At 37.1% G+C, this 19,437-nt stretch overlaps 1 protein-coding gene and 1 long non-coding RNA gene across 2 annotated transcripts; both read right to left on the reverse strand.

Moving 5' to 3' along the window:
* Positions 1-622: 622 nt before the first annotated feature.
* On the reverse strand, positions 623-3,515 carry LOC117293151. The gene is made up of 4 exons (XR_004519363.1): positions 3,420-3,515; positions 2,602-2,721; positions 2,009-2,074; positions 623-669 (listed from the first exon to the last, which is right to left on the reverse strand). It is a non-coding gene; the product is annotated as an uncharacterized LOC117293151 (long non-coding RNA).
* Positions 3,516-6,000: 2,485 nt separating this feature from the next.
* LOC117292114 lies at positions 6,001-14,455 on the reverse strand. The gene is made up of 5 exons (XM_033774038.1): positions 14,301-14,455; positions 12,178-12,461; positions 10,643-10,781; positions 8,583-8,691; positions 6,001-7,499 (listed from the first exon to the last, which is right to left on the reverse strand). The coding sequence occupies exons 2-5, from the start codon at positions 12,428-12,430 to the stop codon at positions 7,245-7,247; spliced, it is 756 nt and encodes a 251-aa protein (XP_033629929.1). The 5' UTR covers positions 12,431-12,461; positions 14,301-14,455; the 3' UTR covers positions 6,001-7,244.
* Positions 14,456-19,437: the final 4,982 nt, after the last annotated feature.

A 19,437-nucleotide genomic window follows, 5' to 3' on the forward strand; every position in this document is an offset into this window, starting at 1 on the left:
GGATGATTCACCATATAGGTAGATCACCACACAAGGAAAGTATGAATGATTCACCAGGGGTAAATATAGGTAGATCACCACACAAGGAAAGTATGAATGATTCACCATATAGGTAGATCACCACACAAGGAAAGTATGGATGATTCACCAGGGGTAAATATAGGTAGATCACCACACAAGGAAAGTATGAATGATTCACCAGGGGTAAATATAGGTAGATCACCACACAAGGAAAGTATGAATGATTCACCATATAGGTAGATCACCACACAAGGAAAGTATGAATGATTCACCAGGGGTAAATATAGGTAGATCACCACACAAGGAAAGTATGAATGATTCAACATGGGTAAATATAGGTAGATCACCACACAAGGAAAGTATGGATGATTCACCATGGGTAAATATAGGTAGATCACCCCACAAAGAAAGTATGAATGATTCACCACTCAGGATGTGCACATTTCAATCTTGCAGACAATGATGCTTTTAAGAAAAGCCTTCATTATCTTGGTGATATTATATTAAACCTTCAGATCCATCCCAGATACAAGTAGTTATAAATTCAAAGCTACAAACACTAAACTACTGCTGAGAAAAAGGCATCTCCACTGGTGATGAACTTGAACTTGAATGGAGATCCGCCACTCTCTGTCTTGATAAGTTGATCTGTAGAGGATGAAAGAGAGGAAATTTCGAAATAATATTAAACAGTTAGGAAAACCTTTAACCCGGTCAATACAACAAACATCTGAGTATTAAGTACATCATTGGAATTTAGATAAGCATATGAATTCTGTTCCAATAGTTTTGAATAAAGAATTTCCCGAAGTAGCATGTCAAACTTTCAACAGGTAATGAGCTGCTACATTTCAGGGATGTGATAGACTGTTGAAAACAAAAAATATGGGCACAAAGCGTGAAAGCTTGTGAGCGCTAAGCCCACTTACATTAATTTATCTTTGGTTTGAAAGACTGCAATCTGAGGTGTGCAAATGATTTATCTTCATACTATTATGAACACAACAAAATTATTTAAAAATTAACACTTTGACAGTGTGTTTTAGCGATACATCTAGGCCCAATTTCACATAAACTGTTATCAGAAAAAAAGTAGAATGTAATGATTCATTTATGCCTCAAAATCGCGTGTTTTTTTCTTACTTTGTGAACTAACACGGTCGGCCATTTTGTATTGTCAAAAATTTGACTCCACAAATTGGCGTGCCGGTTCACGATGATAGTGAAAAACTGTGCAATTTCAAGGCATATATGTGTGGATTCTTATATTCTACAATTTCCACCTTTTAAATAATATGCATTTCATAACAAACACTTTCAAATGCTTTTCATAGACCAACTTGCCCAATCCGAGGCAATGTGTCCCTTTAACAAATAACTAATGCTCAAACATATTTCAGGTGGCATGTCTACCCAAAGTTAGTTTCATATTTAAAGTTATGCCTTCAGAGTTTTTGTAAGCAACTCAACGTGTACATAAAGGCAAGCAACTGCATTTTAGCTGGGAGAAAATGAGTTTTGGTTTGCAACTTGTAATGGCACATCTGAGAAACCAAAAAGAAGGAAATCAGCTGATCAACTAAAGATCTGCATGCCTGACACATTCCTGGAATTGTGTATGAGATTAAAGACATTGGACACCTTTGGTAAGTGTCAAAGACCAGTCTTCTCACTTTGTGTATCTCAACATATGCACAAAATGTGTGAACATTTGAACTTGTCAAATTGCAAGATAATCATGGAAGAAAAAAACATCCTTGTCACCCTTGTCACAGGAAGTTGTATGCTTTCCGATGCTTGATTTCAAGACCTCAAAATCTATTCAAATATTTTAGTTGAAAATTACATCTTCCTCAAAAACAATTGATCGAAGTAAGTTTTGATGATAACAGTGATAACTAAAAAAGGCTTAAAGGCACTGAATACTAGGCACTGGACATTAGGCCAGTGCCTTTAAGCCTTTTTTATACAGAAAAATGTATCCTACCTTCAAAGTTGATTGACTAGCCACGGTAGATTGTTGCCAACATCGAATGAGGAATCAAATGAGGAACTGTGTAGATAAAAGAATAAATGAAGAAAAAAGTTTGAACAACTTGTTTAAATATCAACAGACCATCAATGCAAATCTCAAACATCAAAGCATTTTTGGGAACTGTTTCAACATAAAATGCTATATAATTTGTGATGGAAACAAAACCAAAGTGCACACCAAACACGTGTTTAAAAGATAGAAAATACTGTTTGTATGAAACTTCTATGAAAATGAAGGTGTTTCTTCTCCTACATCATTTCAACTTATTAATTTTGTTTTTTTATCCAAATAATGATGTGTGTTAAGCACTGTATATTCAGTACTTTCCCGAGTCCTGTGCAAACATCACAGGCATATATTACTCAGTTGGGATTCGAAACCACGACCTTTGCAATTCTAGAGCAGTGTCTTACCAACTAGACTACTGAGACTGCCGGGTATCTATGGGTAGTTCGAATCCTATGTTTTGGCAGCAGGTACCACAACGTTATAATAGATGTTTAAATTTGCATCAGGGATAAAGAATATTAACTTTGGTATTTTACTCTTTTGAAGTTGGTAAAGTTGTCTAAATGCTTCATCCTTCACAGATGTGCTTCCGTTGACTGTTTGATGGTCAGCCAATATGAACAAAGATCTGACACTCTCTGTCTGAACTACTTGATCTGTAGAGGATGACAAAAAGTAATGAGAAAGTAATATTTTAATAACAATTTGTATCGGGAACTGATTTCATCCAGGAATTTTGCTCAGCCAACTATCTGGATTTCACATGTTATTTACTAAGGCTAAATGTAGCATGCATGACATTACTCCTAGAACTATATTTCGGTTCTGGGATAACATTCCATATGGCGCCACCACTTTTTCACAAATTTTTACAAAAAAGGATATCTCATTGAGGTAAATTAGATACTTTATTATTTCTGTCGAATGAAAAAGTGGTGGCGCCATACGGAAACTAGGCTAGGCTATCGTCATGGCCTGACGAAACACAAACAGTTCTAGGAGTAGCATGACATTTGGTCTTTGGAAGTAGTACAATTTTGTTCAATTTCAAGTAAAAATAAAAGGGCTGGCCATTATGTGCTCTCCGCGGTGCTGCACATAAGTTTTAGCACAGTAAACTTGTCCAAACTGAGGCACTTTAATGCTTTATTAATTAATTGTAAACTAACAATTATGTGGTGATGATTGCACCCATCAAAAAGTGTACATGCCTTTACTCCTGCCGATAGGTGGCGCTCTAATGAGACATTTCAACTCAATTATGTCGAACACGGGCCCCACATTCAAGTCAAATTCTTAATGATAAATGCATTATATCAAAATAGTCATATCACAATCATATAAAGTAACTTACCATCACGCTTTTTGTGGTAGTCGTGCCATTGGAAATCCCGTACACTCCGGTCAATTTGTTTGTAAATAGAGACGCGTTCACGTGTTGAGGCCGTCCATTTTGTCTTAGAGGAATATGTGTGATTTTGTGGAGTCACGTGGTCATCCGACGGCCTTGGTACAGTCGTTTTAATTGGTCAGTCTTCATCAATTGGTCAGAACAGTTTCTTTTTTGTTACTACATGTATTTCATCAGAAGTTTCACTACCCAAAGGCAAATCAATAAATAAACATACAACAAAAAATTGTTTTTAAATAATGCACATTGTTGTTCGAAAACTGCCCAGCGCGGCACCGTAATAAGTTCGAAGCACGTGATCACACAACCCCCCCCCCCCCCCCCAACCGCGGCCCGGCCCGGGCTCAGAAACTAATTTGCATAATAACAACAAGTCCTCCTCATTGGACAACAAACGGCATACATTTTTTATTGTATTTCACCCAGTAAGATGATACTGATCACTTGGAAATGAGGTTTTTGATCGCATTTACAAAAATCGCTTTATTTTTGGCCTTAAAAATGTCAAATTATATGGTTTATAATTAGTTGTTTTACTCTCTGAGATGTTGAAGAAAAAAAAGAAAAAAACGTAGACAACTATTGCTCATGCGACTTTGACGTTATTTAATGTCAGGATCCTGATAAAAATTGTGTATTAGCTACAAATAACTATTAGCACATATATTTGTTTTCGTGATATAAAATCAAAATCTTAATTTTCTGGTCAGTTCGACTATAGTTGGGATTTTAAAGACACTGAACACTATTGATAATTGTCAAAGACCAAGCCTCACTTGGTGTATCTCAACTATGCACGAAATAACAAACTTGTGCAAATTTGAACTCAATTTGTCGTCGAAGTTGCGAGATAATAACGGGTAAAACATCCTCGTCACACAAAGTTGTGTGCTTTCAGATGCTTGATTTCGTGACCTCAAAATCTATTTCTGAGGTCTCAAAATCAAATTCAAGTATTTTAGTGGAAAACTACGTTACTTCAAAGAGAGCCGTTTCGAAAGGTTTTATACCATCAACAGCTCTCCATTGCTTGATATCAAGTAATTTTTTGTGCTAACAATTATTTTTTAGTAATTACAAATAGTGTCCAGTGCCTTCAAGGCCAGCAAATATCCCATAATAAAAGAAGCAGGTTGGTGAGAAAGAGAGACAGTCCATCTGCAACATATAATTTATTGCAACAGCATTCGCCTATACTATAACATACACATTATTGGTATCTACGAAACCCTTATTGTGGATGACATATCCTGTATCTGTAAAGTTGGTACTACTATTTATATTAGAAGGTGGCAGCAAATTTGGTTTGAATCTGGGTTGTTTTAAATCAGGAATACAAACATTCCTTTATAAAAAGACAACAGGTACACGTCAAGGTTACTATAAATAATTACCTTTATACCTTACTATGTTACAATGGTGTCATTTAAGCTACTATTATTATTATAAAGATTCATAAATATCAAATGAAGCACATTCATACCTTATTTGTTTTTGTATATATTGCATAAACTCTATTTGAAAAAATATTACAGGAATGTTTCACGGAGATATACAAATACATTCATGGATAATTTTTATACTCTATTGAATTCTCAATACCAACACAAAAACTGGAAGACTGGTTGCAGGCACCTCAAGGCTCAAGACTCAAATGGGCCCAATTTCATTAAGCATGCAAGCACAAAAATGTGCTTAGCATGAATTTTCTTCCTTGGTAACAACAGGATTACCAACCAAATTTTCATTTGTTGCATATTGCTTGTTACTGGTACTCAGCTGTTGTTAGCATGCTAAATCCTGAAAATCACGTGGAAATTTGGTTGGGTTTTATGAAATTTGGCCCTGGTCAAAGAATAATAGTGGGGTGGCTACGCTGATAAATACATCATGCACTTTCCCTTAAGAGCATCAAACTTGGCACATGGTTTAAGTAACAAAATACAAAAATTTTTAGTCCAAGGGCCACCGGAAATTGCCACCCATGTGGCTGCCATTTTGGATTTCAAAATAGCTGCATTTTGGTCCTGTTTTACATGACACAAATTGGAATGTGTAACATTCTCAAAGGGACACGTTGCCTTGGATTGGACGAGTTGGTCTTTGAAAAGCTTTATTAAATGCATATAGTTTGAAAGATATTTTAAAAGTAGAATAAAATAATGGACACAAGTAACACTCAAAATTATTTTGTTGAAGATTAAAGGAACATTTTGCCTTGGATCGGTCGAGTTGGTCTTTGAAAAGCGTTTGAAACCGTTTCATGCAAATAGTTAGGTAGATACTTTATAAGAAGAATATTATCCACACAAACATGCCTCGAAATTGTACGGTTTTCCTTTTACGTCGCGAACTAACACACTCGGCTATTTTAAGAAGTCAAAATTTTGACTCCACAAAATGGCCAACCATGGTTCTTTACGACGTAAAAGGAAAACCATACAATTTCGAGGCATGTTTGTGTGGATCATTATATTTTTCTTTTAAAGTATCTACCTAACCATTTGCATGAAACGGTTTCAAACGCTTTTCGAAGACCAACTCGACCGATCTAAGGCAACATGTTCCTTTAATCTTCAACAAAATTTTTGAAATTTAATTGGTGAAATAGTTGAGAAAAAAGAATATAACTCTGGCTTAACTCTACACTGGTGTGTGGTAAGCAATGTATACTCGGTGCTTTTAAAAGTAATTATGGGACGAAAACTCCAGAGTTCTGTGAAAACAAATCCACAGGCAAATCACTCAGGTGGGATTCGAACCCATGAGCTTCGGATTGCTTGAGCAGATGTCTTACCACTAGACCACCAAGCTGTCCATCCCAGATGGCTTGACACATTTTGAATCCTTATCAGCGGGTACCTCCACATTTTAACATATGTTAAATTTTGAATATTGAAATTTTTGAAATAAAGAATATGATTTGTTTTTATTTAACCCTTACATACCGAGTATACAGTGCTTAGAACACATCGGCATAAGGGTTAAAAGCCAAATTGTATTATTATATTCCCAAACAAAAATGAACGTCTATTCAATTTTATGGCTGTTCTTACCATGAAACTCTGTTCTTACGGTGCCCTGTAAAAATGTTTATTTGTATCATGAGCGAGTGCCATGAGTGCCTTTTTGTGGCAGATACCGGCGCTATATAAGACTCCATTATTATTATTATTGATAACTATATAGGCTGTACCTGCAGACATCCATGGTAAGCAGAGCCATGAAATAAGGCTCAGAGGTCTTAACCGCTCAAAGGCCAGTATAAGCATCGACTCTTTGCTTATGATGAGAAGTAGAGCCATGAAATTGGGCCCTGATGAATAAGCCATTTGCGTGTTACATTTGAATATTGTCTGGTACAATGAAGTGCTTGATCACAAGTTTCCACTTAAATTTGAATTCACAAGACTATAGACATGATAGAGACAGTTGCCATGTCACATGATTCGGGACAAGCTTTTGCATAGTTACATAAGAGACGGTGAGCACCCATACAATTTTTTGAACGAAGGTGTATAGCACAATGGTACTAGGGTTTGCTCATCTGGAGGTTGCTATAGAAAAGCTTGCCCCGAATCAAGTGACATAGCAACTGCCTCTATAATCTGGTGAAATCAAATTTAAGTGGTAACTTGTGATCAAGCACGTCATTGTACCAGACAATATTCAAATCTAACACGCAAATGGCTCACATGTGCTTGGTCACTACTTGTAGGTGCAACAAGCTACATGTTTGATCATGGAGGTAAAAAAAACAAAAAACCTTTAATACTTTATCCAGTAATGAAATAACAAAATAGATAATATTGTAATCACACCGAGGATTCCCGCTACTAAATTATTTGGCTCAGTGTTTGCAGTTATGGCTTCATCTATTAAGGAGCTTAACTGTTGTATCGTTGTGTTCAGGGCTAGGGTTAGTTCTCTGTCACTCAGGCTTGGCTGGATGGCTTTGTAGATTAGCGGCAATGCCTGGTCCGAGAGAAGATCGTCTAAGGCCTCACCCAACGAAATGAAGATCTGTAAAAAATATTGATATGATAATTCTTATAATAAAGGCTTTATTGCTTTGATGTTTAAAAGGGACGTAAAGCTACAGGTTCTGTCTGTTGTTGACCAGTACACTTAATGTTAATTTTAGTTTTTACCCATACACCGATGTGTTAGCGCTGGGGGTATACTCGTAATTTCCCCAAGTCCTGTGAAAAAAATATCACAGGCATATTACTTGGGTGGGATTCGAACCCACGACCCTTGCAATTCTAGAGCAGTGTCTTACCAACTAGACTACCGAGGTTGCCCGGTAGCTAAAGGCAGTTCGACTCCTGTGTTTTATTGTTTCACAGGACTAGGGAAAGTACTGAGTATACCCACAGCGCTACCACATAGGTGTATGGGTAAAAACTAAAATAATATTCTTTATTCACGATGCAAATTTAACATCTATAATAAGTACACTTATTGTTCGGAGTAGGGGTTTGCCAAGGAGATTTCTGGTCTGCTTGGTAGCAGATTGCACCACAGCACCTTAGAAACTGTTTCTGTAAACCTTTTTTTTTTTAAACATGCCCCCGTACACCTTGTACACAAAATACTGAGCATTGAAAAGGCCTCATCAGTTGTAATAACGTGCTAAAAAAGAACTGCATAATATTAGTACACAACAGGAACCGGACCTACATATATAACAATGCTGACAATACCACAGCTACTTATATACATACATGTATTATTCATTAACATCAATTTGTATAGAGGTTGCAAAGATCATGTATTTGTTTTCCTGGTGTGCTACCCCCTCAGCCCTTTAGAGTCCAAAGTGCTGTGTGCTTCCATACCCCGGCAGTAGCCTAACACCAAACTGTGCTTTAGGCTTAGGGCTCAAATTTGAATACTGGAATACTTTTTAAAAACCAAAGTTTTAAAAGAAAACAAAAACAACAACAAAACACACAAAAAATGTTACTTGATAGAACACCAATAGGCTTTTTTTATCGCTAAGGAGGCATTTTTGGCTGTGAAACCCAATCAAAAAATTCCTTTAGGATTCAATTTGGGGGAAACTTCTGGTATTAACCCTCTCAGAAAAGTTGCATTTCTTACCTCTGAGTCTGAATCATTAAAGAGTGCCAGTATAAGGCCACTATCATCACAGGTTTTATCAATGAACCATTGCTGTTTTAACCTGTCACTGTACTCCTCAATATCCAGCCTGTTGGATTCATTAGAACGGAGAGAGAGAAAGAAGGGGTTAGTTTCATATTTTTTGAGGCACTCCATGCTCAGACGGAGCTCTTCCTACCAAACTCAAAACTGGGTTTATTTACAAATCACATACATGACAATAAGAGCTTTCAAATGACAACACGTAATAACATTTTTCAAATAACACCCTACTAGGGCCTATCAGCTATTTCTCGACATACAATTTTTAGTACTCATATTATAGTGTGAAACAATTAACACCCCTCGCAAAACAAACATTTCATACAGTACTTTCTCTATAGACGCCTCAAAGTATTTCTGTTATTGCAATTTTAAAAACAATTATAAGAATAATAGTACAGAGTATTTGTATTGCGCCCAATCCACCAAGTTAAGGTGCTCAAGGGGCACAAGAGTGCCAGTATAATAGATGGACAATAAGAACCAAAGCACCGCAACACAGAGTAGGGAAAAGATCCAGAGGTAGACCAAAGAAATGATGTAAGGATTAAATAGTAAAGATTACAGGGAAGAACTACACCAGACAGCCAAGAAAGGGCTACATGAAAAAGTCTGACATGGGGCTATATCCTGCAGTGGATGGCAATGCCTAGGTACAAGGTACAAGGAACAAGGAACAAGGTACAACCTACAAGGTACAATGCAAAAGTTACAAAGTAGGCCCACAAGTTACATGGTACAAAGTACAGAACAACCTACAAGGGACAAAGTACAAGGTAAAAGTTACAAGTTACAACCTACAAGGGACAAGGTACAAGTTACAGGGTACAAGGTACAAGTTACAAGGTACAACCTACAAGGGACAAAGTACAAGGTACAAGTTACAGGGTACAAGGTACAACCTACAAGGGACAAAGTACAAGGTACAAGTTACAGGGTACAAGGTACAACCTACAAGGAACAAAGTACAAGGTACAAGTTACAGGGTACAAGGTACAACCTACAAGGGACAAAGTACAAGGTACAAGTTACGGGGTACAAGGTACAAGGTACAACCTACAAGGGACAAGGTACAACCTACAAGGGACAAGGTACGACCTACAAGGGACAAGGTACAAGTTACAGGGTACAAGGTACAAGGAACAAGGTACAACCTACAAGGGACAAGGTACAAGTTACAGGGTACAAGGTACAAGTTACAAGGTACAACCTACAAGGAACAAAGTACAAGGTACAAGTTACAGGGTACAAGGTACAAGGTACAACCTACAAGGGACATGGTATAAGGTACAAGTTACAAGGTACGACCTACAAGGGACAAGGTACAAGTTACAAGGTACAATGCAAAAGTTACAAAGTAGGCCCACAAGTTACATGGTACAAAGTACAGAACAACCTACAAGGGACAAAGTACAAGGTAAAAGTTACAAGTTACAACCTACAAGGGACAAGGTACAAGTTACAAGGTACAAGGTACAAAGTACAAGGTACAACCTAAAAGGGACAAAGTACAAGGTACAAGTTACAGGGTACAAGGTACAACCTACAAGGGACAAGGTACAAGGTAAAGGTTACAAGTTACAACCTACAAGGGACAAGGTACAAGTTACAAGGTACAACCTACAAGGGACAAGATACGACCTACAAGGGACAAGGTACGACCTACAAGGGACAAGGTACAAGTTACAGGGTACAAGGTACAAGTTACAAGGTACAACCTACAAGGGACAACAAGGTACAAGTTACAGGGTACAAGGTACAAGGTACAACCTATAAGGTGCAAGTGACAAGGTACAAGGCACAAGTTATATATATGTAACAATTTATCTGCATAAGATTATTCAGACATTACATCACACAGTGTATCAAGGCTGGCCTCCTTTTCAATGTCATTTCACTATTTTCAAGTGATAGTCATACTCATGGAAAGTTTTCAACTACATGAATACCTCTGCAATTAGGTACGGCATTGAGGGCAGAGTAATCCCTCTTCTTACCTTGCATTGTCAATCTCAAGTGTCTTGACTACAGCGACTGCAAGGACGTATCCTGACTCCATTGTTGCATTCTTGCTGCAGTTACAAACACATGAAGCATTCGTGTTGACCACAGTCAACAGATTGTTTATTTCATCAGCTGGATGAAAAAATAAGAAATTGCTTCATGAAATTCAAAAGAACAGAAATGAGAAGACTACTGGACCACTTTTTTTTTAAATAGTGCCCAGGGACCAAGTTAAGCACAAAAGTTTGCTTAGCATGCAATTTTTGCCTTTATAAAAACAGGATTACCAACCAAATTTCCACATGATTTTCAGGATAAGCAAACAACAGCTGAATACCAGTAACAAGCTATTGCAACAAATCAAAATTTGGTTGGTAATCCTGTTTTTATCAAGTTAGAAATTTCATGCTAAGCAAGTTTTCGTGCTTAGCAGCCCTATGAAATTGGGCCCTGGTCATTGAGCCAAAAACATTCCTATAGTCTTTCTCAGCTCCCTTGGGACTAAACAGGCTAATGCTGCCATGGCGCTCCAAAGGCTTTTTCAAATACTGTCAGTATCAACCTCTACTACCCTTGCATGTAAAAATTTATACACCTCTAGGAATGAAGCAATTATAGTAATACGCACCCAAACTTTGACTAAACCACCAGAACTTGAATTCAATGCTCTAAACTGCTCGGCCATGACACCCAAAAAATAGGTGAAATTGTGAAACAAAGGAAATGCTCATGTTTGTCTGCGTGTCACAGTGCAGTGGGCCAACGAATAAACTTCTTTTGCCCTCTATCCAAGGGCGTCCGATTAGACTAGAATATGTTTACAAGACCAGAGTTTAAATGAGAAAGAAATGCTCCACAGTTTATAATAATAGTTGAATTGTTTCAATTCGGACAAGCACTAATGAGCAGATTTACCTTATTTGTATTATTGGCAAGAATTTCTTCTATAACTCAAGGGTCGACTTCACAAAGAGTTCGGACTAGTCCTAACTTAAGAACAGTCCTAGGAGATATTAAAAACCTAAGGGTAGTCCTAAGTTAGGAAGAGTAACTCGTCCCAACCAGAGATAAGACTAGTACTAACTCTTTGTGAAATCGACCCCTGGAGGGTTAGAGGAGATTTATCAGACTGACAGGGAACAATTGAACTAAAACACAAGTCAGCTGGTGGACATGTCTGGTTGTGAGTTTACTGGCCTGGTGCTTAAGTCACTAGCCCCGGGCCTGTGGTCCCATGTGAATCAATAGACCGATTCATTAAACTCTTTTATACGCATTGCGTATTGACCAATCACAACTCATTGCGCAAGTCCGATTAATAAAGTCTGACATGCGTGCGCGTATGCTTGGCACGCGCGGCAGAGTTGTGCAGAATGGCATTGGAGAGGCTCATGTGTCCTTGCTCACACATCAAGGTGGGCCGGCAGGGCCTAATGGATCGGTCTGTTTCAAGCCTTGATGAGCAAGTTCGATCAAAGTCCTATGGTTAACTAATAGTGTTTGGTTGCCACAGGGTCTACATCCTTACCATCTTCTTTAGACAGTACACCATCCACATCACATATCCAGGCTTCCTCTCCGTAAGTACGCCCGCACTGTTCAGGATCCATCCAGGGGTTTGGGTAGCCGTGTAACACCCCTTTGATTCCAGGGTCCTCTGTACTGACTGGTTCCCATATTTGAGAGAAGGCACTGACTGGGAGTATTGTAAGGCACAGGATGATAGGTACACACATGATGATTGGTAACATGGAAGATGAGGATATTGATATGGAAGCCATTATTCACTCTTTCACTGGATGCTTGTATAACCTGGGTAGAAATATAGATAGAGTTTTTAGTTACAAAGATGTATATATAAACACCTCTTGTTATAATTGTTCTGTTTTAAGGTCTTCTCCAACAACAATATTAAAAGGGCCTGATTTACTGCACTAAACACTAGCTTTGGGTAAATTAGTTTCATGTTAATGAAGTTCCCGCCTCCAATGTTTAGTTAATTTTAATTATTTACTTCCAAATAGGTACTTCAAGTTCAACAAACATTTGAAAAATTCTTTACAATAACTCATTCAAACAAAATTCGTTTGGCCTACACACCTCAACTCAATCCTCCAAATGAAGAAAAGAAAGATTTTTATTTCATTTTTTAACTGCCGGTGTGGGAGGAGAATCTGTCATAAAACCAAAAATTAATATTCTCTATCCCGATGCAAATTTAACATCTATGTACCCGGTACATGTATTATAGCATTGCGGTACCTGCTGCCAAAACATATGATTCGAACTGCCTCTAGCTACCGGGCAATCTGGGTAGTCTAGTTGGTAAGACACTGCTCTAGAATTGCAAGGGGCATGGGTTCGAATCCCACCCGAGTAAATATGCCTGTGATATTTTTTCACAGGACTCGGGAAAGTACAGAGTACAGTATACAGTGCCAACACACATCGGTGTATGGGTAAATTAAATTAATAATCTTTATCCCTGATGCAAATTCATCATCTATTATATTATAATTCCTCTTCTCAAAGTTTTGCTGTCATCTTCAAACATTATTACAACGAAGTATGCATTTAGGCAGATGAACAGTTTGTCCAAATACGAAACAATTCTTCACTGTTCCCTCGAACTCGTGGGTGTTTCATACACAGCGCTGGAAATCAACCTCCGGTGGGAATGATCACGGTGATGTACACTGGTAAACATCACTCATGTTACCCTCCGCTCTGGCAGCCATGGAAGATGCGTTTTTGTATCACATTGCATGATTGGTTCCTCAACCTATGAAACTCACGATTTGTACCAAGGTATATATAACAATTCTATTGCGATAACTTACTTCTAGAAACTATAAGGCTCACAGGGGAGCCTTATAGTTTCTAGAAGTAGCGATAACGTAACCCTCCTGCCGACAGCGAAGCCGGAGGGTTACGACTCAAGCTCGAACTGCAAACGGCAATCGGGTCCAACACGTACAACTTTGACAGCTGGTCAACAGATTTGCTTCATTTTTACCACTTTCGAAAATCATGACACAAATTGTAGGAACACAAACTTATCCTCAATGTCTAATGAATCCTTTCCTGGCACCATTGAGAAAATGTTTAGAAAAAAATGACAATAACGAGTCTGCCTTTTTTTGTGAGAGATGTACGTCTTTGACTCATGAGGTTACAGGAGACGATAGCAAAACAAAACCGCATAGGTCTAGGAGTATGATGAATCATTATCATGTGATGTGGGGGGAAATGAACTTAATGAAGCTTAGGAAGTTCATTATTCAATTTAAAAAAAGAACCCAACGAACAAACGCGTGAAAACGAGAACCCTTCTTAATTTTCTACTATCTTATCTATCTATCTATCTTCTACGAGATAGCATATGAAAATGAATGTTAATGTTAAAGTTCTATTTAAAAATGGCACGAAGACGACGAAGGTATCGTCCTACAATTTGTGCAGGGGCACCACTACTTCTAGAAATTACACGTAGAAGCCTTCGTGTAGTATTTCTAATTCTAGTGTGAAATACAAAAATAGGGCACCACGGCCCGTCGTTTGTTTCATCAACAACTCACAAGCACCACCAAGATCAAGTCAACGGCAATTGAAAATATTGTTAAAAGTGTCGGTATTAGTTACAAAACTCACCAATCATCACATTATATCACGAACATTCACTTCTATTAGTGTCGGTAAAACCTTGCGTCTGCATGCTTTATCAATTACAGAAATTTCGAAAAATAGTCAACACAAAATTCTCGAATTTCTCAGGCAAATACCGAACAGAAGCTAGCACAGTATTGGGCCTGAAATTGCCAGCCGGCACATCTATCAATCCTGCAAAAGCGTCTGAAATCCAGCCCTAGCCGTTGAATAACGAGTATGTTGGAAGTTGTAGTTTGGTGTACTGTCTAAGTAAGAAAATTGACACAAGAGGGCGCTATTAATGATTTGCAGTAATGCGAGCAGACGACAACCAGCCAGAGTTATTTTAAATAACTTGTTTAATTCCTTCGTCATTAATATTTTGTAGGCATCTTCCATTTTAAACCAACGCACATTTTGTTTATATTGTTACATTTAAATACATGTAAATAACACAAATATGTGTGTGGTGTCACCAGTGGTGGTAGTTTGAAGGGGGGGGGGGCACATTATTGATGTTCCAACATTTTTCCCCTCGGTGGTTAGGCATAGACTCCGATTCAAGTGCCCACAGGCTCAACAAATAAACGCTGGAAGACTGGTGGAATATATCTTTCAGACTTGCAGTATGTTACACAAAATTAAACAAAAAAAGATGCCCCTAGCTCCCCCACTGCTGAAATCTATGGAAATTCAGAGATTTTGTTAAAAATTACAAACACTTTTGTGGGAAGACTCCCTCAACGGGCTTCGACTGTCCATTTCCTCCTTCATTTCTGTGGCGGCCCTGGGAGAGCCATAGGCCTTGTTATAATGCTTCGTTTTATTGATTTATTTTTTATTCCAGTTTTATGCCTTCATTCGTGTCGCCTTGCACCTCCATAAGACCAATATCTTGTTGTTGATGTATGTTTTATTGTAGAATAAATCAAAGCTACAAGGTTAAATGATGGCTACGAAAAAACAAGTAACAAGTTAAAACACACTATTTATTTTTGGAGGGAGGGAAAACAAATTGTGTCAGCATAAAATCATAAATAAAATCGGTTGCTAATTCAATGAGAACAACGTGCATGCTAATTAAAATCGCTGCAGTGCCCCATTGCCGTTTATACATTGCTCATAACTTGTTCATCATTATTCTGAGATATCTACCCCACTGCAAACAATGCCACAGGGATGAGGCGAGTTGTTTTTGTGGGTTCTTCGTCCCAGCTAATAAAGGGTTTGTCATTTTGCTTAGCTGTGATGACTGGCAGCTGAGCCCATGGTTAGCTCATCATAATAATATTTTAAAATTTATATTGCGCCCCTTTCATACAAAATGATCAAAGGCGCAGAACGCATGTTAAAAAGCACAAAGGAGGGAAGAAAAGGACAAAGAAAAAAAGACTGATCACCAGGGCCCAATTTCATAGAGCTGCTAAGCACTGAAAATTTGCTTAGCATGAAATTCCTTCCTTGATAAAAACAGGAATAGCAACCAAAATTTTCATTTGTTGCATAAAAAAATTATTGCTTGTTACGGTATTAAGCTGTTGTTTCTTATTTTTCCTGAAAATCATGTGGAAATTTGGTTGGCAATCATGTTTTTGTCAAGGCAAAAATATCATGCTAAGCAAATTTTCGTGCTAAGCAGCTTTTTTAAATTGGGCCCAGGCCAGTTCCCAAACAAAAGTATGGGGATACGTCTGTCTCACCATGTGGTGTGTATTTCATACGTGTTATTATGAAGAGATCCTCGTTCCCAATACGGACTATTTCTTCAACCTCTCAGTCGAGTGATAGGTATCATAGTTTATTTGTTTATCTCCATTTCATATCAGCCAATGATACATTTACATAGCTGTTAATAATTTATGCTCGTATGCTTTTGACGATGTGGTAAACGCATAAATTATAATTATTACATAGAAATGTGGATGCTTCTTGTGTGAACAATTCTACACAAATACAACTACACTAGTTTGTTAAAGCTTGTCCAATTAATTTGTTTATTTTTGTTATAATTTATTAACAAACAAAAATAATCTTCTGTTTTGTTGTTGTTGTTGTTGTTGTTGTTGCTGCTGCTGCTGTTGTTACAAAAGATGATTACTTATATTATGGGAAAGTTGAATAATACCGACTTCCACTCACAAAAAAACACGTATGAAAGCAAAATGAAATCAAACGCATTTTATTTACCTTTTTATTAATACCACTGTATTAATTCCCCTTCAATATACTTCGTAATAATATCGATATGCAATAAACGCATAGTGAAGTTTCATTACAAAAAATGTATAACCGACTGCAAATAATATTCCTTTAATAATATATAAAATCAAATTGTTCATTATTAATACGCAGTCCCATCAACACATCGAACCTCGAACGTAGTGAACCAAACACAATAATTCTGACAATGGTTACAAATTAATTTGCATACAAAATATTAAAAAAAGACAAGTGATAAACTATCCTTACTTAACTGATAGACTTTCATTAGTTAACACTATTCAAACAACATTGTTTACATGAAAAAGGGCAAAGTTCATCGTTATATTGAAACAAGTAAAGTATTCGCCAAGACTATACAGACCTCATTTAAAGAGATTCTGAGTTTTACAATTATCTTTGATAACACCACACTGATGGTTCATGATTTCACACATTACAACAATTTTATCAAGCATTGTATGTCACAGTACTTTCTGGTAGAAACACGGGTGGCCATTTTGTGGAGTCAAAACTTTGACTTAAAAAAAATGGCCGACCGTGTTAGTTCGTGACGTTAAAGGATAACCGTGAAATTTCGAGTGATAATTATGTGGATCATTATTTTATACTCTTAAAATATCTTTCTATAAAACATATGCATTTCATAACAAATCGTTACAAACGCTTTTCAAAGACCAACTCGTCCGATCCAAGGCAACGTGTTCCTTTAAGACAGATCGGTTTAAGGGTAAAAAAAAAAAATTATATTCTTTATTCTCGATGCAAAACTTATTATATAAATGGTTTATCAGACTATGCATAATGCAAAGCAACATTCATTCAAATTGATTCAGTGTGATTGGGCTCGATGGATTTTGTTCCTTAATGTGCCTCATATTTGGCAGACACAATCCTTACGATAGCCACCCAATAAACAACTCACATTATTTTTTATTTTTTTGAACACACCATCATGCCTTATAATTTGATACTCATAATGCAGATCATCTGATTTGGTTATTACCTCATTTTCTAACACGTCGTTGCGGGAAAAACATACGGTGCAAATTAAGGTTGGTCATAATTCTAATGGCCTACTATACTATAATAGGTAACGACCACACACAACAGACATTAGTATAGCTGATGGAAGGCCATGTTTCTGTTGCCATGGTTATGGTTGCTGTGGCAATCCGTGACGCAATTCACTAAAAAAATTATGCCCGAAAGGAGCAGATTTTCTTTAAGCTATGGAACGCTTTACCACGAAAAGGTCTCATACACGCTGCTTATAATTTCATCTCTATCACATATTGATTCAAACTGTATTTTGAATGTCAAGATAGCCAATGAGTAGAGCAAATCCATAACCACTTGATCATGGAGTCAAATCTTTAGAAATGTGCATAAAAGATACAAGTTGTCATTATGCAATTGATTATGCATGAGGTTATTATTAGTTGATGGGTTTGTTTCCAAGGCCCATGTTAAAGTCGTATTGACGTGAAGCACTGACCTATGTTCCCTTTATAAAACGATAAGCCATTATAGTGCACAAGAAATACAACTTTATACCAATTTAACAAAAACTGCTTTCTTACAACACATTACTCACGTTGGACATGATTATACACCAAACACAAAAAAAACCTAAAACCAAAAGCTCCTTTATCATAGTGTAAACATAGCAATTAATAACTTAATTTTATAGCGCTGTTAGAGTAACATTGAAGACATACCACTATGCATTTCATCACAGCGTAAAGACGTTGTACAGTTATTATTAAATAACCAGACGCTTATATCAGTAATACAATAAACAAAATTGTATAGACTTTTAACAAACAATGTTGCCATCTTTGTTTGCCCATCTCCGTCTTTGCTATGGGAATATTACTGCGTATTTTAATCACAAAAGGATCATTTTCCACCACACTTCAAGGCTCAAATTCATTAAGATTTCGAGCCGTGTGGAGAACATGAGGTGGAGGAGTTGTGTTGTTGTTGTTGCTGTCTTGGTTTGCCTCCTTTGTTTTTTTTTAAGTGTCTACTTTGAAATCTCCAACATACAACGACTGTTGGAGTTGTCTGTGTCCCTCACCAGATAGGTAACACCATCAATGTGCCCTCCAACATCATGCCACCATGGTCACAACGGAAAAGCGACAAAGCAAGATGGCGGCTAAGTGATCAAAAGTTTATAACTATGTTCTTTAACTTTCTATCAATACAAAATAACGTACAAAAATAGCCCATATATAAACCTTCTTGTTCCATTTGCATATATACAAGTAACACTTTGGAATAAGTTTAAATACCAAGAGAGATATTATAGGCAAGTTATAGTTGAGACAATGGCGTCAAAATAAATTGACTATGAATATGTCAGTACTTATTGAACATCCAAAAAAGGTTATTACTTCAGATTATGGATTTAAGCGTAACTTCTGCACTTGTTAATAACGTTGTAAAGTAGGTCTTTACTTTTAGATTTCTCAAAAACGCTACAAATCTGCATGAAATGCAAAGTGAATCAAATTTACAAGGAACAACATAAGTTATTGATAACCGAAGTTTCATTGGAAATATTGAGGACGGGTCGTTGGAACGGAGTATTATGTTCAAGAGGTAACACATACATAGAGTTGTCTGGGAAATACCCTTATGAGGTGGAAGTTATTCGTTGAGCTTGCATTAAAGACACTGGCTGGACACTACTGGTAAATTGTCAAGACTAGTCTTTACAGTTGGTGTTATCTCAACATATGCATACAATAACAAAGCTGTGAAAATTTTAGTTCAATCGGTCGTCGAAGTTGCGAGATATTAATGAAAGAAAACAAAACACCATTGTCGCACCATGGTCACACGAAGTTGTGTGCTTTCAGAAGCTTGATTTCGAGACTTCAAATTCCAAATCTGACGTCTCGAAATCAAA

This window comes from Asterias rubens, chromosome 7 (assembly GCF_902459465.1).
Source record: "Asterias rubens chromosome 7, eAstRub1.3, whole genome shotgun sequence".
NCBI lineage: Eukaryota > Metazoa > Echinodermata > Asteroidea > Forcipulatida > Asteriidae > Asterias > Asterias rubens.

Coding starts and splice junctions, on each gene's coding strand:
- LOC117292114 (XM_033774038.1), bottom strand. CDS start 12,430: ATGGCTTCCATATCAATATCCTCATCTTCCATGTTACCAATCATCATG. Junction 10,782..12,177: donor TGTACTGTCTAAAGAAGATG/GTAAGGATGTAG, acceptor TTTTTCATCCAG/CTGATGAAATAAACAATCTG. Junction 7,500..8,582: donor TTAATGATTCAGACTCAGAG/GTAAGAAATGCA, acceptor TATTTTTTACAG/ATCTTCATTTCGTTGGGTGA.